The 24,780-nt window shown below is 41.7% G+C and overlaps 1 protein-coding gene across 10 annotated transcripts in view; it reads right to left on the bottom strand.

Moving 5' to 3' along the window:
• The window catches only part of DOCK3 (dedicator of cytokinesis 3), a 181,216-nt gene that overhangs the window by 44,308 nt on the left and 112,128 nt on the right, over positions 1 to 24,780 (bottom strand). For 6 of the 10 annotated variants that reach the window (XR_007778606.1, XM_050979181.1, XM_050979182.1 and 3 more), the window contains 14 exons: positions 21,317 to 21,479; positions 20,731 to 20,837; positions 19,866 to 20,037; positions 19,283 to 19,380; positions 17,521 to 17,604; positions 17,087 to 17,187; positions 15,702 to 15,783; positions 11,494 to 11,664; positions 9,754 to 9,840; positions 7,423 to 7,615; positions 6,357 to 6,484; positions 5,270 to 5,416; positions 3,165 to 3,263; positions 917 to 1,011 (listed from right to left, as the gene is read on the bottom strand). Coding sequence is in view for 9 of the 10 variants with exons in the window: in XM_050979181.1 (XP_050835138.1) it covers positions 917 to 1,011; positions 3,165 to 3,263; positions 5,270 to 5,416; positions 6,357 to 6,484; positions 7,423 to 7,615; positions 9,754 to 9,840; positions 11,494 to 11,664; positions 15,702 to 15,783; positions 17,087 to 17,187; positions 17,521 to 17,604; positions 19,283 to 19,380; positions 19,866 to 20,037; positions 20,731 to 20,837; positions 21,317 to 21,479 (1,727 nt within the window). In the remaining variant the exon portion in view is untranslated. The remainder of the gene's footprint in view (positions 1 to 916; positions 1,012 to 3,164; positions 3,264 to 5,269; positions 5,417 to 6,356; positions 6,485 to 7,422; positions 7,616 to 9,753; positions 9,841 to 11,493; positions 11,665 to 15,701; positions 15,784 to 17,086; positions 17,188 to 17,520; positions 17,605 to 19,282; positions 19,381 to 19,865; positions 20,038 to 20,730; positions 20,838 to 21,316; positions 21,480 to 24,780) is intronic. The other 4 variants (XM_050979184.1, XM_050979189.1, XM_050979183.1 and 1 more) reach the window with 3 other exon arrangements.

The raw sequence follows: 24,780 nt of genomic DNA, 5'->3' as shown, positions 1-24,780 counted from the left end.
GCACATCTCTGATTCACATGCAAGCAATACTCCAGCAGCACTGCTAAATGTAGCTGACAGTCTAAAGCTTTGTGGCAAAATGATGCCCAAGGGAACAGGTAACCTGCAGCATCTGAGGGAGCCATGCTTCAGGTGGATTTCTTTTTTCTTACAGAACTTCATTGAATCTTTACGCTTGAATTACTGAAATCCACTTCTTTCACTTCTCATTAGCAGGGTGGACTTGCAGAGCATTCAGCTCAGCTGAGCAGGCAGCCTTTAGGAGCATTTCCATGGTGTTTCCTCAGAGTAGGAATGCTCCAGCTGTCATTCAGTCAGTGGGAATTCCACAGCTAGTTTAGCTAAGGGAACTAGTGGATCATTCCAGCCACCCTGTGTTCAACACTGCTGCTGATCCAAAGAGCACAGTACTTAACCCAGCAGAAGCAAGAAATGGAGATAAAATGGAGCATTAAAATGGCAGATGACAACTGAAAAGAGAAGAAACTCTGTGGAATGCTTTGGTGTCATGGGTGGGATTTGCTCCCCCTTTCCCAAAATACAGAAGAGTCTCTCCTTGCTCAGCTACAGAGGGAAGTTCATGGGAAAAAACAGATGTTCAAGGCAGGGATTCCCTGATAAGGGAGGGAGAGGCTCATAAACAGCCCTTGGTGTGGGGAGCTGGGCTCACCCTGTGTGCTGGAGCTGCTGGGTCACTCAGCCCCTCACCCTCAGAGCAGCTCCTGAGAATGCTGCTGGAGTTTAACAAACCCACAAACACACAGGTTTGGTCCAGAGCGTTACAACAACAGCAGAATGAGGATGAGCACTCCAGAATTCCTGTCTTGATCCTTACATCTCAGTCTGAGGAAAAACACTGCCCCCAGGCTTTAACTGCCACAGAACGGCAACATTTTAGACCTGCTCCTCTACTTACTTGCTGGTGAGCAACCTCATCACCATCCAGTCTCGAGGAAAGACACTCATCTTCATCAGGTTTCGAAACACACAAAAAATCTTCAGGAGGAACTCCTGTCACACAGGGGAAAATATGTAAAAATCAGCAGCAGTTGCAGGTGAATCTATTTTCTTGATTGTAAGAAAGACAGTTAAGCTAAGTGTGCTCTAGTTGAGCTTTGTGTTGCAAGGCCATTCACCTGGAAACATGAAAGCAACGTACACTGGAATATGGCTCTATTCCTTTTGTTTGAGTCTAATACACAACTTCCAGCTTCTTTAAAATCTTCACTTCTACAGGGAGATGAAAACTTTCCCTATGTGCATAATTGTGTCTGATTTCTCATATTATCACCCAGAGTTCCAGTGTCAATTTGCAGCTATTTTCAAATATACTGGACTCATAATCACTTTTTAATGCATTCATTTTATTAATTTATCTGTCCAAATTTCTTTGGACTTGCGTCACAATTTGAGAACTAACCATACCCCCAAGCCCAATAAAACTCCTACACAGGCTTTCTAAAATAGTAACAGAAAACCCCATTTCTGGCAACACACAGCAGCAAAGAGCTCTTAGACACATTCAGCTGGATGTTTGCTTTCCCAAAAAAAAAAAAAAAAAAACAAAAAAAAAACCAACCACCAAAAAAACCCAAAAAAAAACCCCACCCAAACCTGAAGACATTTCTGGTTTTTGACTACCTGCACCTCCATGTCTGTACAGAACAACAGGGAAGATCAAATATGACAAATTGTTGGCCTTGCAGCCTATGATTTTGTTGTTTTGTTTTCCTTCCAGACAAAATCAAAATAGCAGAGAAACTGGCAGAGCAGGGATTCTTCAAAACCATGCTACCATTATGCCTTAGTGGAGGGTGTCTGATTAATATCTTGGTGTAACTGAGCTCAGAGTAAACCATTAGAAGCTCCTTGACTTTTGGCTTCATTTTGCCCAAAGTGTAACAGTGGTAAGTGAATAAAATGCCTTTCCATGCCAGAAGAAGTATTGAAAATATTATAACAGCCATATTTGATGGGAAAATAGAGGAATATATAAAATCTTTAGCCTTTGTGGTACTCTTGGAACATATACTCAGATTATCAGAGATGCAACAGTTCTTTTGGGCATAACGATAAATTTTAGTTCAATGACCTTTCCACAAGTCTGACATAAGAACTATAGTTTAGATGGCTTTTAAAATATCTATTAAAATTTATTATGAATTAATTTACCAAATAATTTTCCTGTGAGCAATTTCAAAGTTATCAGAAAGGCAGCAATATCACATAACTATCAACTTGAGATACACTGAACCCTGCAACCTAAAGATAAGAATTTTATCATTCCAAATTCATCTCCCTGATTTATTCAGCTTCTCTATATGCACACAAAATATTTAAAAGCTGAAAGTCTATCCAGAAAGGACTTCTCACTGCTTCTCCATTTCATTTGTTAAGGTAACAGAACATTTTAAGGTAACATTACATTGCTCTTATTGTGCATATTTGAGTGCCATGCTAAACAAAATAATTTTATATAAAAGCTTGTCTTTATTTATAGGATTAGTCTGCCTTTTAAACAGGCTGTTTCTGCAGATACTCCTCTTCCTCACTGAAGCTGAGTTAAGAAGTTCTGGTGGTATGAGATGTGAGATGTGCCACTTCAAAATGTCAGAGGTCTGTGCCCCTCACCAACCCCTGCTGTTCATGGAGAGACATAATTTAAACTGATGTTCATAAAGGAGCTTGCAGCAAGTGGAGTGGTAAGGTTACAGCTTTCCCAAAAAATATTTCATCTGCTAGAGACATTTGTAACCCCCAAAAGGCTTGAATTTCTCTTCTGGCATAAAATCGATATCCTTTGTAAGAAAGCTCAGGTGCATACTGAACATGTAGCAAAATGCTACACAACAACTGACTTCACATTCACAGGATTAAAAAGCCCTGTTCCTCTGCCTGTGTTTTATATGTAACAATTACAATATCCTTTATGTCCAACATCATCTATCCTGGGACTATATTTGCTGTTATAAAGATAATTCAGTGCCCTGTGGTCTTAAATGTGTTTTTGCAACACTACAACAAAGACTGTAAAAGTGAAAGGGAGGTCCCTGAACAGAGTGCCAGTGGATAGGAATGATTAACAGGCAAGTGATGGTGGAGGGATTCCCCTCTGCTCTCCCATTCTGAGGGAATCACCCTACAAACATCACATCCTTTTGTACCTTCAGCTCATCCTTGCTTTGGAAGTTGTCCAGTAAGTGCTGGAAGTGAGTGTCTGACATCTGACGAAGCAAAGATAAAAGGCAGGAGACATATTCTCCCTGTTGACCAAATGAGAAACTCTTTCATTCAGACAATCTGAAATTTCACAATACAAAGCTTAACCCAGGGGAAGGTACAAAGGGAGGGGTCTGAAATGGCCCCAATGCCTATGAGGGGACAGCTGACATGCAGAAATTGAAAGTACTGCAGGCTAACAGTTCCTGAGTTACTGTTAATACAGGGATACTGTATTATCCAGAAGGCTCCTCCACAGATGCCCATTTTAAAGATCTTTTAATCAAAATTTTAGTCTAAACAAAAGCAATTTAAAATCATTAATACAGACATTAACAAATCCCCCTTCATGCATGCAGGTTTTGACAATACCTTTTTCAGGTACTTAATACACAGTGTCTGTCAGAGGTGTGACTGCAGCTCATGCCAACAGACCAGCAGTTATTTGAACTAAGTGACTCTGCCCAGTAAAGCAGTGACAGCTTGGGATCAGGCTGGGCTACAGAAGGTGTCTGGAAGCTTGTAAATATATGGCTTATTAGTGTTCACCAAGTTCTGTGCTGTCAAAGCTCCAGTACTGACAGATCTGCAGCCAGATTTCCTGAGCACAGTCTGGGTAAGCCTACATGAGCAACAATAACATTTCTGTAATTTTGCAAAGCAGATGCACCCTAACCAGTTACCACAGCATCCCAAAGTGTTTTCCAAAGAGAAGCTCCCCCATTTTACAAATCTGAAAGCAAAGCACAGAGAAGTTAAGCAATCTGTCCAAGAGAACAAGCAAAGTGGTGCCAAAAACATCAGGACTGGGTCTGTTGACTGCCAGTCCCTTGCACAACACTATTTTTTTCTGCAGCAGAGAAACTAATTTGGAAAATGAACAAATCTAAGCCATATCTAATAAGAATCCATATATAACTGTGCTGTGAAATGTAAATAGAGGAGCAAATACAAGGGACTGTGCCTTCCATTATACTGTTACTCTTAAATGGCTCAAGCATCTACCCAGAAGCTTTGACATAGGTTTTTGCAAGAAACTTTCCAGGGCTGAACCTCACTAGGAAGAAATATGTGCTTTTCTGTGTGGGCTGGCATGTGGGAAACAGCAGTAAGTCAAATGGCAGCAGTAAAAGGCAACTAAGATATTTCTGGACATTTGCAAACCAGTCTCTTTCTCTTCTGTATCAAAGCACATCTTGTTAATTGAGCTAACAAGGAAAGATCCAACCTTCTCTCTTGTGTGAGAAGTGCACCTTAATGCACATCTGCCCCCAGCAGTGTTGCTGAGGTTTCAGCCATTTGCTAAAAAACAAGTCTAAAAAAAGGATGTTCTGAACAGCAGCTTAACATCCTACATTGTGCAAAAGCTGCATTAGAGACTCCGACAAACAAAAACAGGCTAAAATAGAAAAGGGCAGAAATCCAGGAAAGAAAAAGGCTGAACATCAAAATTCTATTCTTTTTCTTCTCTTCCACCACACGTGAAAAAAAAATTTCTTCCCTGTGTCTAAGGCTGGCAGCCTGGGTAAAGTGGTGGCTTCTCCCACCAAGCTCAACAGCCCACTTGACTTAGCATCTCTTAATTTCTTTTGAAAAAGTATGTTGTGTTTCATGTAGATGAAGTAATCAGTGACCTGGACAGGAGCTCTCCAGGGTGTTAAGTAAAGGGATTTAACCACAGAGCACTGCCATATCCTCAGTTTTGGGGATCACAGCCTGATACTCATTACAGCCCTTGGTGATCCCACCTTAGGGGTGAAGCTCCAGGCAGCTCCCTAGTACCTCGAGTCTTAAGCAATAACTCACAATTACAGCTGCAAAGGCAAACAAGAAAATAATCTGGAAATCCACTAAAGCTTCCTGAGCTACACTGCTTCCTGCAGCCCTCACTGGCACAGGGAGAAAGGAATGGGTTTGTGTCTTATTAAGGGAAAGAGACAAAGCCCTGGGCATTCATGCAGCAGAGATGATGATGAGGTGCCAGTGGTGGTGAGGGACTGAACCAGAGGTTAGAGAAGCAGGAAATAGAAACTGATTGTTAGTTACTAACAGTGATTTCTGCTGTGCACTGCGGGCAGCGCTGCCCTCTTACCGCCTCCTGAGACTGCGATTTACTCATGATTGTGAGCAGAGTTTGTAACAGCACGTCCAGGAGGCTCTCCACCATCATCTCAACCTCCTCCACGACATCTCCCTCCTACAGCAAGTGGTGAGCAAACAGTTAGGAACTGGAGAAATGAAACTGGTAAAGACAGTTCTGCTGAGTGAGCCATACCAGGCTCCCTGGGACAGAGAGCTCTGAAACAGGCTTACAGAAGTATAATCAAATTCCTCATTGGTCCCAGATCCTATTGTTCTGTCAGTGTGTGTGTGTTACCTGGACAGTCTCTGATGGAAACATTCAGGGTCACAGCCATAAAGGTTAGTCTATAATCAAAGGTCTAGAACACAACAGGAGCAGATTATGTTCAGGAACCTTTACTCCACGGCAGTATTATTTTAGCTTATTTCCATGATGCCTTTCATCTCATTCCTTTCACACAGAACCTTGACTTGTAATTGGAAATACACATTGGTATGAATTATATTTAGCACCATGAGCTTCCTACTTTAGTCAGGTGGGGAAACTTCACCACCCCCTCTTTGTGAGCACTGCTTCACATGATCCAGTTACCATTTGAGAACAGAGTATTATGACCGTCAAAGCTGGGTGTTGAAACTCAGCAGCAATTTCCAGAAGTAAGTGGGAATTCATTGATTGGATAATTTTAGAGTATTCTTTTAATGTGAACCACAAAGTGCTAGTTACTGTCTCTTGCAGAACTATGAGTCCTTGAGCTGAGTAGAACTTTTAAACTCCACTGACATCCAAGTTCTGGGATTGCATGAAGAAAATTAAACAGTGTCAAAGCTGGTGAGGGTATATGTGATTCCCCCCTCCTAACAGCAAGCACACTGTGTAATCAGAATGCTCTGAGTCACACACAGAGCCAGACCCTCATTTCAGATGTTCTCCTGCTGACAGCAGGATCTTGTTCTTAAAAGGTTCTTTGAAAAAACTGTATTAACCTATAAAAATGTCTCACTCTTCATTTAACTAAACCAAATAAAAAATTGAAATCACATAGCAGATTTACCAAAGAACTGGTCTTGATTATGGAGAAGATACTACTGAGGATCCCAGAGCAAATAAGCAGCTCCTTCTGCTGTCGTAGGTGAAGGTGAATGTGGTGAAGGACCACAGGCAGCAGGATGCGCCGGGACTCTGAATGAACGAAAATTGTTACGAATGTAAGGAAAGAAAATATTTACAAACAATTACAATGGATGTTTTGACAAAATTCTATGGTGTTATCATTCTCACCTTGGACTGAGTACAATAATTTAAGTGCACTAACTTGAGATTCTCACTACAGGAAAGAGAAACCCAGTGGAGCTTTCTATCTTCCACTTTACCTTCATGATTTCTTTCATTCAGACCTTCATGTATGAAACACACTCACAATCTTCAGCCATTTTCCACTGAGTTCTTAAAGATTTTTTAAAATTCTGTTTTACAGTATTAAGCAATAATGTAAGTATATTTAAGTGAAATTTTAAGAATTAAAGAGTTACTAAAGTGTTGAGCTTAAGAAATACTAAAGTTACAACATAAAGACTAAAGATACTTTAGAGGAATGTGGTGGGTTTCTCACATGACTATCCCCCTGCTTCTCAGGCATAAGTTGGCTGGAAGGGAGGTTTTCTTCCTGTCCATGGTAAGAACAATGTGAAATGTGAAGTGAGACGTGGCAGTTTTAATAATTAACTAATTTTTAAATGTATGTTAATCAACCTTTAGTAACTACAATTTATCTAGGATGGATTTATAAACATTTCCTACCACAGTAAAACTTGTAAAGCATTTGTATTGAACAGAGTTAACAGAATTACTGAATATTCTTAGTTGGGACAAACAAGGATCACGGAATCCAACTCTGAGGTGCAAGCCCTTGGGAAAAGAGGGATCAAACCCTCAACGTTGGCTTTATTACCACCCTGCTCCAACCAACTGAGCCAATGAATACATTTATCAATGACGCTGCCAAGAGAAATAGTGACCAACATTATTGACATGCAGCAGGGAATTATTCCCAACAGAGACACTGCAAAAGCACCCAAGGTGCTGCTGCCCTCAGCGAGCAGCAGCCCCTCACCCCTCACCTGAGAAGGAGAAGAGGCGGCTGTCGACCGTGCGGGCAATGGACTGGAGCTTCACCACGTCCATGGACTGGCCGATGTGCACTGTGCTGGGCATGCTGCCCAGCGTGCCCCGCACGAACTCCGCCACCTCCTGCACCGTGAACATCTGCAGCAGCTCGTCAAAGATGGCGGGGAACGAGTTCAGCAGGGCAGCCTGCGGGGACAGGAGCAGCTCAGCACCTGCAGCTCCCCACCTGCATCAGTGCAGAGAGGTGGGAACAACAGGAACACTGAACTAGGGTCTGCACAAAAGCTACTACGGACTGTGCTATGGCTGGTGGTACCTGGAGCTCAGAGTGAACAAGTCACATGTAGCACAGAAAAATCAAGTGCTGCTGCAATAGTGAATCTTAGGATAAGTAGAGCACATAGATGCAGATTCTCCTGTATTTAGGAGACAGCTTATAAAACAGAAGAAAAATTGAGATATCAGACAAGATAGTCCATTTTTGTTGATTTACTTTTTTCAGTTAATACAACTCTTGCTTCTGATTAGAGAGTTCTATACCAATTGTTAATACTAAGTGACTACCTAAGACACTTAAAACTCTTCAGAAAATATTCTGAAGTGAAGAACCTGCTGACAGACCCTTAACCAGCTCTGCCATGTGACATTCCAGGATTTCTGCAGCAGGGGTGGGGTGTGAGTCCATGTGAAACAGACATCACATCATGCGAGTGTGCATGTGATTCTTGCAGTAACAGATATTTCCAGTAAGCTGGAGCTATCATTGAAAGTGCTTCTTGAAGTGCAGAAATGGTTCAGCACAATAGCAACAAAAATCCCTTCATGTTCTTATTTCCTATTCTTCAATTAATTTTTTCACAGGAGTAGAATATTCCATGCATCACCCTGTGCTCAAGTTCTGCACATTCGGTGTCCTATCAAACAACTGCCACCACCTCTAATGTTGTAAAATTCTTCCATTCCTCCACATCCTACCCAAGCTTCACACCTGCTTCCTCATTGTAACTATTTTAATTCCTAGATGGTTGCTTTCTTGAGCCAGCCTCACCTCCACTCTTCCATTCCTGCCATTGCCACCTCCCTTCCCCAAAGCCCTCCACACAAACCCCTCAGTGATTTCCTGCACAAGTTCAGATTTACCAGACTTCACTGCAGATCTCTGTTCAGCTTTGCCCTTCCAGAGTCTCACCACTGTCAGAGTGGTGAGACTTTTCCTCTTCCTCAGAGATTTTTTTGTTTTCTCATTGCATAAACATTTATCTCTTCCATACTGCCATGACTCTCCTAATCCATATAATCCCAGCCTCCTTCTTTGCCAAGTCTTTTCTCCTTCAACAGTGAAATCTATTTAATAGTATTTGAGCAAAATCAAGTTATTTTTACAACTAACATGGTAGAGCTCATGAACTTGTTCTGAATATAAATTTACCTCCTTCTTCTACTTGTTCTCTCTCAAAATCTTGTTTTATTGCAATCAATTCAGATTACACAAACCCCCACAAGGCCTCCTAGGTGTTGTCACCTATTTGTTCCTGCATACCTACAATGCACTAACAAAATAAATAAGTGTAAATTGTTTCACTAGCTCCTGGTACTCTTGGAAGGCAGTAACAGCCTCAAATCCAGTCACTGTCATTATCTTTGGGATAACAGAAGTGAAATTACAATATTGGCCCAACAAATCCTTACAGGAGTTTTCCTAAACTTTGTTACTTTTAAAGCAGAAGGATTTCTGGATAACTCCTAGCAATTCAAGGGTAGGCATGGGATCTCTTCAGGAAGATTTGGAGCCGTCCTGAGGTGACATAATTTCAACAGTTCCTTGAAGGGTTCCATATTGCTCAACACCCTAAAATATACTGGAACATTACTCATGTCAAACTAATTGCCTGGGAGGAAGGAAATCAGTTTTACTCTCATTGCTGGAAAAAACTGAGATACTGAGATCTCTCAAATATCCTGGAGAAGAGGACAAGTGTGAGGGAGATTATGTTTGCCAGGGCCTCAAGCATTTCTGTGGGTATTTAACTATTGTCCAGATTTCCAGAACTAATAATCAAATAAGAAACAAACATTTGGCTCCCCTGAAAAATTTGACTTCTATAATCTTGTGTACACCCTCAGTACTGTCTTTTTTGGTGTGTGGATCCCATAAACTGGTCCATGAATAACTGAAATATTCAACATCTCCAAGTTTTAAAGTACGGCCACTTAAACATCAAACTCTAGTTTATACGCAGGAAAAGTGTTTGGGGTAGGGAAAGGAGATTAACTGGGAACATCCACAATGAAACACTTGAGCAGTCCTGGGGATCATTACTTACAGAATTAAATGTCGGCCTTGTTGTGCCCCCACCTTTTTGTGGGGCACCTGTCCCGGCTCCGCTCGCCTGCCCTCCAGGCTGGGGGGCCTACGGGGCAAGGGGGTCAGGGGGCAACACAGTGGCAAGGGGGAAACAAAAAGTAAACTTTTCAAAGATTCAACAAGGACAGGCTTTACAAATTACAAAAGTCCAAAGTAAGAAATAGCACAGTGAGAGAAGGGAGGAAAAAAAATTAAGAAGAGAAACAAAGGAAAAAAAGGAAAATCCCCCATCCTCAAAGTGACTCTCCCTCTCTATTTGGGACCAACACAACTGGAAAACATTCAGCAGATACTGTTTCCATTCACCATCACTTTGTCTGCAAAATTCTGTGCACTGATTTTTCCTGTTCCTGGCTCATCTTATTATACCCACTAATGGGTGATTAAATAAAACATTAGAGCAGCTGTTCTCAAGTCTTTCAGAGCAGCTCCTTAAGAAAAGGATCACTCCACTGGCAGCTTCCTGAACCAGCAGAGTCACTGCTTGGCTGCAATGTTCACAGCAGCTGCTTCTTTTGCAAAATACAGCAGGTGTTCCAAACACCTGTAATTCTGCATTAGTGATTACAAACCACCTTCACGTTAACCAGGGAGCTCTGGGTGCTCCATTCTGACATTCTCTGAGCAGAGGCATCAAACAGGATGTTTGACATTTAAAATTTAAATGCAGCAGTATGTAAGGCACTACAGAGGTCTTTAAAACTGAGCCCAAAACTCAGCAGCATCCTTACTTACTTGAAGTATTGTCTTCAGCCCACATAAAATCTTCATGAAGTCCCCTGGGTCATATTTAATGATGCATTAAATATGAGTATGGGCATCACAACATGTTTGTGGTCAGGCTGCACATGATTCTGACTGTAATTTTAGCACATGCTGGAATTGTTTACCTGAGTGCAAATACATCAGCTGAACTTCTCTCTGTGATGCTGCTGTGACCTAAGTATTGATTTGAAGTACTATAATGAAGGATTTAGATATTCTTGAGGCCAACTGTTGCATACAAGTAGATATTATAAAAGAAAGGCCTTATAAAATCAGGCTAAATTAGCACCTGGCCTGTTATTTCTTCTAAGTGCTGCTAGCTAACTTCCCATGTGAAAAATCATAAGAATGAAAGCAGTTAACACAACAAGCTATTCTGGTAAGAAAACCATTTGCACCTGTTCTAAACAAGAAATCCGTCCCATAAGAATCAGTGAAGAAAATATGTAAACTAACCAAATACAGAGAGATTTGACAGATGTACACCCTAGCCACTTACCCACCAATAGTGTCAGTAAATTGCTGACCAGTTAGGTTTAACACAGTGCCTTCTGATATTTCCTATAAATATGAACTATGTGAATAAAGGATGGGCTTTTTCTGCATGAAGAAATTGATTCCCATCTGCTTTGTTGCAACAGCCAACCATAAGACATAGGAATGAGGGAGACTTGAAAACACAGTTTACTTTTGTGAACAGCAAAAACTGCATTCTCATGTGAGAAGTCACTTCCTCCTAGAGTGCCCCCAGTCCAGCTCACCTGTGCAAAACCACTGTCTAATGCCATTAATGGGTGTCTTGTTTTCCAGCATCACCAGCTTGTTGGGGGAAAAACTCCACTGACCTGCATTTCACCCCATGTGCCCACACCTCCTACCCGTGCAGGAACAGCTGCCTTGTGGTTTGCCAGTGGGAGTGCAGGAAATAGCAAACCTGTGTGAAGATGAGAGTCTCAGAGCTCCTGCTGTCCAAGCTGAGCACAAATCTGATGGACTGGAAAAGCTCCTGGATGCTGGAGCGGAACTGCTCCTCCTCCATTCCACAAGTAGCTCTGGAGTAAAGGATCCGAGATTGGACAATGAACTTGAAAAGATATTCCAAGGCCTTAAGGAGCAGGAGAGGAAGGAGATCAAGACAGAGAAAAAGAGAGAAAGAAAAATAAAGGAGTTTTAAAGAGAATCAGGAAGTCTCTACATGCATAATAACTAAATTCTTGAGCTTTAGAAAGGAGAATGAAAAACAGGTTTTATAAGTTACATAATTCAGTTGAGGAAGAACTACTCTTAGGCAAGTACCCATTCTCAACCAATAATCTTTTTTACTTGCATGTCCCACTAACAGAAAAAGTATGCATTTACATCAAAGGAGACAAATCTGAGTTACATCATTTGAGGAAAATTTTGGTCAAGGTACGAAACTTCTGGTTTTCTCGTGACTTGGCACAATGAAGTGTCTGAAGAAGCTGTTCTGTTTTCTTTCAAAATTTTGTAAATGGCATTATTTAGAACTGCATTGATTTGGCAGCAGTGACCATGAAGGAAACACATTGTTCTGAACAGCTGTAACAAGTCACTGTCCTATCAACAGTTCTGAGACACCAGCCCAGTAAGGTGACACTTCACACACCTCCTTGATACTGGCTGTGCACAACTGGCCATGCCAGAGCATACCAAATATCGAGGACACCATTCCTTCTGTTGGTGCTTAACAGGATTCACCAGCAAAGCAGGTTTGAGGGAAGACATAATTCATGTTTTGATGACATCCTCAAAACCCAGCACAGGAAAGCAACAGGCTGGAGATTCAGCAATCATAGGCTGTACAGAAACCTTAGTAATATTTCAGTGTATTCCATGGAAAATGCTCTTGGTCTCATTTCAATGCTGGGAAACTGGAAGTTAATTCAAATATAAGTTTTGCTCCCAAGACATATTTTTACACCCATAAGAGTCCCTCACTGAACCACCACACAATATGCACAAGCATGCAGTGCTATGTTGTAAGCTTTAGAATGCACAGCTTTTAGAATACAGAAAGGAAATGTGAAATTCCTCATAAAGCCATCATGGATTTCATAATGCCATTGACTCTTACAGCCTCCCCCCCCCCCGAAATTATGGCAACATTGGTAATTAGTAGTTATTATTTAAACTTCTGTACTAAACCATCTCTCAGTGAAGCTTCCTTACACTAAAGAACTTCATCAGGAAATATCAGCTGCATTCCTGTTTCCAGACAAGACAAAGGCCACTTGGTTCCCAGTCAGCTCTCCAAGGCTGACAGCCCTGTGCCAACACCAAACCCAGCACACGCACTGCTCGTAGGAGCTGCTTTAGGCCTTCAGTACACACAACCATAATTCTCATCTGAAGGCTCATAACTTCAATGTGAGGATTAGGTTTTGCAGTGAATCAGAGCATTTGTGTGTGAACCTCCATAATTCCCCATGGAAGGTGAGACAGCAGGGCTCAGAGCACTGCATTTCCTTAGCACAGACAGTGAGCCCACACAGGCAGTGAACCAAGGAGTTCCCAGTGTTTGCACACGTGGTTGGGATGCTAAAAACACAAACCAAGTCTTGGCAGCACAAGTCAGCACCAGGACTAACTTTGGCTCTTGCTACCTACAGCACCACAAATATGATGTGAATTTGTGACTAAAGACACACAAGTGCAGTGAGATAAATTCCCAGCCTTCAGTGATGTTTGGCATGATATAAAAGATCAGTGTCAAATTAAAGTAGGTCCCTTACAAACACAGTCTATGTGCATGTTCATGGAACAAGTGAGGACCTCTGCCCTGTGACCAACAGGGAAGACTCAGGGAAAACCTCCTGAGGGAGAAAAGCCCTTGCTGTTGGTTCCCTAATCTAGGCAAAACCCACTAATAGTTCTGCTGGAAGGTAACTGAAGCTGGAAGGGCATTTCCTTGACACAGTTCCTTAGTTCTTAATTTCCTCAGGGACAGCAAAACTGGCTGTGGAGCCATTCATGGACACTTGGTTACAGAAATCCCCTGGGAGGCACAGGCAGCTGTTCCTGGATGGAGCTTTTGTGGAGCTTTGTATAGGGCAAAATAAAGGAGCATGATGCTGTGTTCTAGGTAGAAATTTCCTTTCAGTTATAGCTCCTCCAGGATGCACAGGAGGTTTTGAGAATTAAGCGCAGTCTTGAGGGAGGTAAGAAATTTTAGAAGTCCTCTAGAACTCTCTTTGCTAATGCCAGGGTTGGAAATCAGAATCCTCTGAGACATCTGCATGTCCATCATGAATGTACATGAGCAGCCAGGAGTCGAAAGAGTGCAGAGTATTTCAGCACCAGCTTTAGGGCACTACACTGAACAGGTAATTCGGGGGAAAAGGGATACAGAGCTATCCTGTCTTCTCAAAGAACTTCTAATGCAAAGAGTGTGGTGAACACATCAAAGACCACAGAAATCCCCAACAGGAGAATCTGGTACTAGTAATGACACATTAGCAATGATAATGTCTTTGGTACAAACTTTCTCCAAATGCCTGAAATACAATCTGGAAACAAAGAAGGAAATCAGTCAATTCACTGTAATGGGAGAAGCTGAAGACCTGAATTTGGGCCTGCAAGAGATACCTGCAAAGGCAACTGTCTGAATAAGATGTGACAGCAGCGTGGGTGGCAGAGGATGTGCTGTCAGGTCTGCACAAACTCTGCTGGCAATTTTAATTCCTGTGCTTGGAAAGGCTTGGGCTGTCAGGTCTGCAAACTGACCTCCCTCACAGAAGGAACAGCCACATTCAAGGCCAGCACTTGAGAGCCTGAGTAAGCAAAGAGCTGCCTTGGAGGCTGAGACACAGGGTACCATATTCACAAACTGACTTCCCTAACCCCAGCTGCTGAAAGACATTCCAGCATTCCTGCCATTACTATTTCCAAATAGGACTGCTATGAGGTTCAACAAATGCAGATCACATAGGGACAACATCCTGCATCTCTATTTGCTGCACTGGATAAAGCACTAATGAGTGGTTTGAGAGGCAAGAAAACCTCCTTGAAGTCATTTCAGCTGGAGATCTCATCTCATAACTGTAATAGCTTTTTTCTCAATTAAAAAAAAAAGGAAGATAATGATAGGAAAAAAAAAAAGAATGAGAAAGTTGCAAATTCCTTGAAAAGACATCTTTGCCCTATTTTTACCATTCCATATGAATCTGTGGTAGAAGATGCCAAAGAAGATGTTCCTAAGCATGTCAATATCTACAAAGCCAAAGCAAGCAAAGACGTAATGCCCTTGTATTATCTGAATAGGATCCTAGCAGGGGATCTGGAAAGTGAGAGGATGGCATCGGCAGTGTCCTTCAACTGGAAGAGGTTACACCTATTTGAACTGACAAGTGATAAAATCCAAGGGCTGATCACTGCCACTGCTTCCAGTTCTCCAAGTGTCCAGACTCAGGTGCTAGGACACCAGCTCAATTGGAGGCAGAGGGTGCAGATGGGCATTCACCCAAAGAAAAACATCTTCCTGCAAATGCTGGCAATCTTGTATTTATGCACTTGTCCCACTGACTTCCAGGCTTACACATGGTAAAATGAATACTTGATTTATTCTCCAATTTCTCTGTAATAGCACCAAAATATTCTTGGTGTTTCTCACAGCTGTGCCTCCCTGGGACATCATGTTCCTATCACAGAACCATAGGTCAGGTCCTTTGCTACTGAGGATTTCCATCCAGTTAAAGACTCATTTACCTGGCTGCTTAAAATACTCCAGGACTTCAACCTGTGCTACAATGGAGCTGTGCCACAGCCAGAAATGAAGAGTGAAACTTTGATCCATATCACCCATGCCTGATACACTCAAATCTACTGCTGCTTGGAGGGCAAGGTGTAGCCCACATCAATGGAGTATTTATGCACTGGCCATGGATCTAAGCCCCATTTAAGTTCTCCACAGGGTTTCAAAAGGGCTAAAGGGAACTTAATTCTTTCAATTTTTTCAGCACAAGCATCAATCTCCCCCTAAAATAAAACTGTGGCTATATAAAAAAAGACCTGGCTAAACAATTATAGGAAACCAGTGCCACACTACCCTTGATTCCATTTCCAGCTTTCCCAGCCCTTCTGTGTCCCAGAGGAACAGGCACCAGTGCCCCACTGGATACCTACTCTCATTGCCTCCTGGATGTGGTCCTGGCGCACGAGCTCGGCCGAGCGATCCATGTACCACTTCAGACAGCGGATCAGCTCCCTGAGGGAACAGGGAACAGCAGCCTTCAGCACCACTTCTGACAGTCAGCAAACATTCTGGGTTCAGGGACAGATCTCTAAACCAGTCCCATTTCACTCTATTTAAGTGGTCACTTACAGCTGTCCTTGATACTGAATTTACATAGTATTTACATTTATTTAAGTTTCAAAACCAGGAAATTATTTCTTCTATGTAATTGACTTGGACCATGAGGAACACTAAGAGCACATAAAAAAGATGTTGTTAGAAAGATAGCTTTGATAAAGGCATGGTTCTAAGACCAAAATATACATTTGTTTTAATAAGAAATCCCAGCTCTCACCTTAGTAAGAAGCTTTTAGAAACTGAGATCACAAAGAAAATACCTGCATCTATTTTGCTAAGTACACGAGACCATCTGGACTAACTTACAAAGCTGTATTAAACCCATTTTTATTTCAGACATCAGATTACCAAAATACATTTGTTTTTTCTGAAGAAGGTGCTACGTAACACAAAGCAGAACACCTTTTTACCCTCTGAACACGACTATGCCTTCCCAGTGTTGTATATTATCTATGGGTTTCTACCTGCCTTTGACAGAGTATTTTTTACATTTATTTTAATTACACAAAAATGTGAATTGCTTAAAATAATCAAAAGAAATTATTAGCTGTTTTTTATAATTTACTGTGGCCAAAGATAGAATATACTCAAATATACAAAAGCAAGGTCTAAAAAACCAACAACCTGAGGGGTAACTGTTACTGATTTCAAAAGGTCTGTCTCATTCTCTGATGCAAGACTCTTTTGAATACCAGGAAATAAGACAGAATCATCAAAGTGACAGTGAAATTTAAATTTCTGATCTACTGAAATTAAATTGTAACCAAATAGAACATCTTATATGAATATCTGTCTACTTTGGAAGTAACAATTAGTTCTCTAAGCTTTCACACAAGTCATGTATCCCAACATCCTTAAGATGAGGAATGCACATGGTCTTGGGAGCTCATTTCTATAGACTACAGACTGATAATGAGTTGTCACTGAGTGTCTATTCAGTTAAAAGAAAAAAGAGAAAAAGAAAGGAAAAAAGAAAAGAAAAGAAAGATTTGCCAGTCCAGAAGGGAAAGAGAAATGTCTAATCATGCTCAGCCACTGGTGACATTTGGCAGCTTTTCCCTACAGCTGTGCTGGAAAACTTCCAGGTGAGTAGCTCTACTTTTGGGGACACTGCTGCCAGGAAGGTTGTGATCCTGATGGTGCCACCATTCCCAAGCTTGGTGATGCCACCTCTCAAAGGGAGGAACACAAGACCTACTTGTAAGCCAGAGCTCCTGCAAAGTGCTTCTGGATGTAGGTGTCCATCACGGGGCGGAAGTGGAAGTACTTGCTGTCACGGAGCAGGTTGATGATGAACACCTGGGGACATGGAGAAGGGAACCCAACTCAAGGAGCTGCACATTGCTGCCAGGTGATTACAAACAAGTGACCCAAGGTAAGGAGCATTCAAATACATGAGCTGCTTTAAACAGTCACTGTTGTGTGATCAGGTTGTTTCTCCCATGTTACAGTAAATACTGCTGCCCCTGCATGTGCTGAGGTCAGCCTGCCCTCCTCACCCAAGATCATTACAGCAAGCATGGCTGGATCAGCTGAGTATTTCATATCTGACAGAAGTACAATACTAAGAACATGATCAGAAGAAACTTAAAACTCACTGAGCATGAGGTAAATAACAATCCAGCAGCTTACCAGAGATTGAAAGACCAACAGACCATACTTCTCTGTGTTGTCATCCAAAACTACAAACAATGTGTCCAGAATATCTTGTAGGAACTAAAATGACATAAACAAAGAATTTCAACTTCAATTGTATTCAAAAGGTTATTTCTCCCCTGCTTTAATTAGTTCATACATGTTAATATCGTGTTGTGAAACACTTGGCAAGGATAAATCACTTCAGGTTCACCCATATGATGTGATAGATTTTAATTTGATTTTACAAAGAAAATTTTCTCTCTTTTTTCTTCAAGTAATATTTTCAAACAGAAGTGACAAAAAACTAAAAAATAAGAAATATGTACTATATACCTAATTTTTATTTTTGACTGAGTGTTCCTCTCACTTTAAACTGACTTGAAGTGCTGCCTGACACCAGTGGCAAAAGAATTTGCTCTCATTCTCAAATCATTGGAGTCTCAGGTACTGTTCAGCATCAAATCTGAGGCTGGGCAGTACATTAAATTATGTTTAATATTGAAATTTTTGTTAAATGACAGTGCAGGGCAAAGCGCAAAGAAAGAAAAGCTTTTCTAACAAGCATTAATTGGGGCAAGTTACATGTTGCCAATTGCTTCTTTCACCCTTAACTCCACAGCTTGTTGAGCACTGACAGTTCAGTGATTTTCTCTCTGAAAGCACAGTCTCCAAAAGGATGAGTGTTAAGGAGACTCCTGGAGATCGTTAACTGCACATTCTCTCATGATTTTTTAATCTATTCTACTTAAATTTCTTATGTGGACAACAAGAAATAAATTATAACAATTTATGAAGTCTCTGAAATGATAAAATGTCTTTTTTTCTGAATTATTACATTCTGTTCCTCATATCCCAGTGCCAAATGACAGCTGATTTATGGGGAGAATCAATTACTTCTCCCCATGAAATAATTCAATCCATATCTTTCTTTTACTTTCTCTATAAAAACCAGATACTTGTACTGCCGTACAAATGAGGTGTACAATACATGACATTCTTGAAGAATTCCATTATAAATGGGATTTGTGCTCCCCTGTTACTGTTGCCAAGTTATCACAAATAGTAACATTAATAACAGATATGGCAGCACTCAAATGAGCGAAGTGGCTTTAATGATAAACTACTTATTGTGTGATAGGATTTGTCTTCAGCTTCTTCTCCTTGGTTGTTTGTGTTAGAAATCAGCTTTTACTTCCAGATTTATAGAAATAAATCCTAGAGAAAGTTCCCAGCACACCTAAGATTATCAGAGGCATATCTGGAATGAACCTTGTTTTGCTGAGACCACAAGTATTCAAAATTGGATGTTCTGGGCCCTAAGGAAGCTCAGGCCACACAAGATTATCATGTAGAGCAACACTGGCTACAAAACCTGGTGAAATGATGAGCTGGCAGCCAGAAGACTGGTGCAGTGCTGGCTGGATGCACCAGAGAGTCCCTGCCAGGGTCTGTGTCTGCACCAGCAGCTGTGTGGGACTGCAGACTGGAACCACTGGTGCTGAGGACCCAGCACACGTGGCTGAGAGAATCTGACTAAGGATTAGTCTGCTTTGATCCCACAGACTGACCGTGCACTAATTCTCAAGGGTATCTTCCTGTCCAGTTTCATGTCAGAATAAAATCCCAATTCATACAGGGTGAAAATTCACAGTGTGAATCAAAAAGCACAGTAAGAGGGGACCTTCAGAAGTGGCCTGCAGGTCTGAACTCACTGCCTATCACAGATACATCCAGAGGCTGTTATTTCATGTAGTACCTTAACAATCTCCTCGCCACTGACGTGTCTCAGTCTTCCCAGAATATCCATCACTCGATCAGGGTAAGCTTTCCATTTGAGCAGGGCAAGCAGATCCACTGCAGAGAGAGGAAGGAAGAGCTAGAACCACATACAGAGGGAAGAATGGCAACCCCAGGCAAATCAGAGATTCATCACCTTGCACTCCACCTCTGGATGCAGTCCACACTTCTTGGGAAATGACATATATATATATATATATATATATATATATATATATATAACGGAAAACAAGAAGTACAATACGGAGTGAGTCAATACTGAATACTGCTAATGGAGAAAGGAATGGAGGAAAGGTAAAGGGCTTTGAAAAGAGTAAAGGTTACATTTTTCCCTATGTGACTTGACACTGCACTGTGGACAATCCACTCCTGTCTGCTTGTGCTTTAGGGATGTTGCTGTAAAAAAAAAATCTTATTTACTGAGCCATTCTGTAAAAGCCAAGCAAAAACTCTGGATTGTGTAGAAGTGCTAACAGGGAATTTGTTTTCTTTCTTTCCTAATTCTTGCTGCCTTGGGCAGTTCTGAGGGATCAGCAACTTACCATTCTGGGTCAGTTTGGTAGAAGAGAGCTGTGTGGAGACTGAGAAGGTCTCTTTGGTGCTGCGCTGGAAGATGAGGCTGGAGGGGATGTTGGGGCAGCCGTTGTAATCCTCCTTGCAGCAGGGCAGCCCCAGGTAGAGCGCGTGGTTGTTGAACGTGCTGTTCTCATCACACTGCAGGGACAGCACAAGGGTGGAGTTGCACCTTGTCCATCCCATCCCACTCGCCCAGAGCCTGTCAGCAGTTCCCCAACAGTGCCTGTGTTGGGATTTTTGTGGGTGCACACCAACATTTCTAAGGAAAAGCTGTGCTTGGGGTCCTGGACATGCCCAGAAGGGACCCAGCTCTACAGAGTGATCTTCAACCACTGCCTCGTTAGAACTCACCACATCTTCCAGATGTAAACTTAGTGCTGCTGCCTGAAAATTGTACTGAACAAATAAACCCAGGTGAATCAGCAGGAAGGAAAAACCCCAAAGCCCAAATCTGTTGCTGCAGGGCTGCCAAGCTGTGACACTGCAGCATGAGACATTTGAATCCAGCACAATGTCATCTTGCAAAGGCACAGAGCAATGCCTCAGGCTAGTAGAAGTGCTGAATGCTCATGAAAACCAGCATGTTTGAAGCCAAAATGGATGGGATTAATAGCAGATAAATCATTATCATCAGGATGGAAAAGGTAAGCTGCACCTAGAATAGAAGGCTCTAGACAAACCATATGATTTTGAATGTATAAAATTTTGAAACTACTATTAATCTGTTCCTCACAAACTTCTAATAAGGGGGAGATGGATAATGTAATGACCATTAGTCATTTAAGTAATGAAGTAGAGATGAGCAGTGAACAGTCTGCAGTGAACTGGTACCTTATAAACATAAAGCTCATGGATATCATCTGACAAGGTCGTGCCATCATCTCTCATCAATGGGGTGAATGCAAAACCAAAGAGCTTCTTTTCTCCCTTGTCTTTTGCTGCAGCAAGAGATAGAAAGAAGGAATTGTATTTGTACATACCCTGTCAATATATACAAGATTACTCACCAATTTCTCCACATGCCTAAAAGAAAACAAGCAGCTACATAACAAACAACTTTTCTAATTCCAATTTGGTTTTCCGGTTCTGTGTAAAGGACTGACAAGCTTCAAATCAAACACAGACATGCCAAACATAGCAAAATCTCAACTGTTTATCCTGCAAAGAAAACATTCTACAGAAAACCACAACAACAGAGCAGCAGGGACAAACATCTACAAAGCGCTTTGCCCTGCACTGATCGTTCACCACGTTTTCAGTGTGCTGTTTGATAAATTCAGCAAAAGGTGGCATAGCAGTGGCCCTTCACTGTACGTGAGGCTGGCCTCCCTTTCCTGCTTCCCAGCCAGTGACAGCCTCATGCAGCTCTAACAGGCCGTGGAGGAGCCCTTGGGGTTTGCCCGTGGGGGGCACTCACTGGAGCAGTGGCGGAACTCGAAGCGCAGGTGGGAGCCGCGGAAGCGGTCGATGGGGATGGGCAGTTTGATGATCTCGCCCCAGCGCGGGCTGTTGTTGTGGTACAGCACGAAGGAGTGGTAGGCGCTGCGGCTTGGCTCACCCGAGCCCAGGCTGATGCAGTCCTGCCATCAAAGGAAACAGCCAGCATTAAACACCACGTCAGCACCCAGGAGTCATTACTCAGCCAGTGATAACCTCTATATAATTCATGGCTTTCTGCAGACATAAAAGAGGCAGAAGTAAAATTCAGACACAATGAAATATGAATTTTTAGGAGATCTTGAAACTTTGTTTTGGGTCAAAAGGTGAACTAAGAGACCTGTGCTACTGGATGAGTCCCAGATTCTTAAGTTATTATTTAAGCTAAGTTTTCCATCAAGCACTGAGTAGATACAATAAACACCTAAGTCCAAATATATAAAACTGAGTCCAAAAAATAGGACTTAATAGGACCATCACTTGTAATATTAGCTTTCTGTGAAAAGATCCTTTAACCAGATTTCTGCTTCAGTATCTCAGTTCAGAAGTGATAACTGACCTTTCCAAGCTCTTTACAAATATTCATCTTTCAAAACCACAACTATCCAGCCTCACCAAGTATCCCAGAAACTTCTAATCAAGTTAATTTCTTAGTGGTAAGCAAAGAATTTCTGTGTTAACACTCATCACGTAAAAACATAATTGGATCTAAATTTCTGCCTTCAGATATAAGAAACTCAGAGATCCTGCCAAATCTATGCCTTCACAAAAATACAGATGAAGAAAAACATGAACTGATATTCTTCAGAAAAAAAAAATTCTTAAAATACAAATGAAGGAAAATAGGATAAATACTGAAGTCCTGAAATAAGGACAGGAAAAGGTCCTTTGTGATGAAGACATGGAGCAGGAAGCACATTTTTTTACATATGAGCACTAACCCATACTCTAGACCCAGCACTTACAAGAGATGCAGGAGATACAACATCTCTCAAAACCAAGCAGAAAAAAAGACAGCTTGGAGATTCTTACTGCCCAGTCAAGAACATCCCATTAACCAGACCCAGTTAGTTCAACCTCTGGCAATAATCTGCTGGCTTTGAGAAAGTTAAGAATTTGTGAAGGAGCCCAAAAGGGAAGAAATGCTCTCTGGAATTCTGGGATTCAATGCAAGGACAGACAACATTGACAGGGACTCACTGCAAAGGCTCTGATCCAAACTGAGTGACTGAAGGCTGAACTCACACAACTCAGTCCTCTCAAATAATCCTCAGCAACCACATGGGATGAGCCACAACCCCACATTTTTTTAATACAGCAGCAAGAAATAAGTGTTGCAGATAACAACAGGTTAGTAGAGAGCAGTGCCAGTACTGCAACCCAGAACACCTCTAAGATCCCAGTTCTATTCTGTAGCAAGAGTAAATGGTTGGGCTTTAACACAGCAATTCCAAAACCTCATTCTGCATCAGGCTCACAGGAGCAAACAAAACAGTATTTCTATTTTCTCTACAAGGTACAGTAAAATTTCAAATTTTAATGTGAGCTTTTTTTGTCCCATCAAGAAGCCACCTGCTCTGGCTGACAAAATGCCAGTCTTTGAATGCAACTGCATGCTATGAACTTCAAATAAATCAATAGTCTCTCCTTCTGGTTGTTAACTTAGCTCCCATGCAGTTATACTACAATCTATTGTCTGAGGAGGGCAGACTGGTAAATCTTCAATTCTAAATCATGATCTGCAAAATACAAACATCAGACTAATCTCCAGACACCTGGTGACCCTGAGACCCAAATATGCAGGGGAATTAGAGGGCAGAGGCAGGGAAAGGAAGCTAAACTAGAAAACCGATCAGGAAATCTCTATTGTTAAAAGTGTGCCTTGCAATTCATAGGCTATTCCTGCTATTGGAATAGAAAGAAAAAAGAAGTGAGAGATGTGTCAAAGGATTTTTTTTCTAATATTGCAGACTATATTGAAAGATACTAACAATTGAGTAAGACCATTTTGAGAAGGAAATACTCATTTTCATTTTGAACAGCACTACATTCTGGAGGTAATTTCACTCCTTTCAATAGGACTATTTCTGGATCAAGATACACTCAGCAGCAATGAGGAGCTGAGAAAATTCTCATTAATGCCGTGCATAGTTCTGCTAAAGGCTTCACCAAGGCACAATTCAGATTTGGGTTGTGCTGCTAGTTGGGACAAGTTTAAGGATTTTACTCTAATATCAAATGAAAACTCTGGCCACTTCCCCCATCCTGTGTAACTCTGTATGCAGTGTCTCTCTAGGCAGCTCTGCTCCAGAAAGGCCGTGGGGCAGGAATGGTGGAGGGTATTCCAGCCAGGAACAGCAGCCAGGATTCCAGCCAGGAACAGCTATGCTCCAGGGTCAATGAACTCTCAGTGTTCTGCCCACAATCACAGGCATCATGAAACACCAGGAACCAAAGATCTCCCAGACACAAACTGAGTGTCTTTGCTGCTCTGACTGCAACCGTACAGACGAGCAATACCATAAAAACTGGGACAGAGAGTTTCTTTTAAAAATGTGGTGTAAATTTTAAAACTCCACAAAGATCCTTTATATATAAAGTCTCTCCTTTATGGCAAATACTAGAATGGTTTGGGTTGGAAAGGGCTTTAAAGCTCATCTTGTTCCAAACTCCTGCCATGGGCAGGGACACCTTCCACCAGAGCAGGTTGCTCAGAGTTCCATCCAACCTGGCCTTGTGCACTCCCAGGGATGGGGCAGCCACAGCTTCTCAGGACAATCTGTTCACCTGATTTTTTTCGAACTGGACTGACCATCCTTTCCAGTGTTTGTGCCATGCCTGTCCCACTCTCCCATGTAAAGCCCCAATGTACTTTCCAATTGTAGTAACAGGCAAAGACAATGAAAAACAAACTTCATCTCTGAGAATGACCATTCCAACCAAAATCACCCAAGTTAAGACTGCTAATGACTAGAAATTACCTGGCTTTTGTATGTAATCATTAGGCACCATTATGTGTCAGCATTTGAAGATGCTGATATTGTAGTTTGAGGGACTTCTCTTTGTCCTTGGCAGACTGAAATCAACTGATGATTAAAACTTTGCCACTCAGTTTGAAAAGCTTAGGCAGAAAAGGAATCTGATCTTCCTGCAGCAGCTTTGGGCACAAACGAGTTCCTTACAAGAAATACACTTCACTTCAACTTCTTATGGTTTAATGAAAGCATAAGAAGTTGCAGTAATGAAAGTTCTCCTTTCAATTAAAACCAAAAGATTGTGGCAATGTATTCGTACACGCTTCTAGGTGTATAGATTCTCCACAGTAATGGCTACAAAGCCCATTTTATTGCAGTGGAGGTAAAAGAAAAGGTAGGGGGAAGTTATTTCTGATAGCAGCTCATGCTGAAATACTTCCTGTTTACTTCTCTATATTCACAACCTCCC

This window comes from Serinus canaria, chromosome 12 (genome assembly GCF_022539315.1).
Source record: "Serinus canaria isolate serCan28SL12 chromosome 12, serCan2020, whole genome shotgun sequence".
In the NCBI taxonomy this organism is placed as follows: domain Eukaryota; kingdom Metazoa; phylum Chordata; class Aves; order Passeriformes; family Fringillidae; genus Serinus; species Serinus canaria.
The sequence above is the reverse complement of the archived record's forward strand: the minus strand, read 5'-3'. Positions and strand labels throughout refer to the sequence as shown.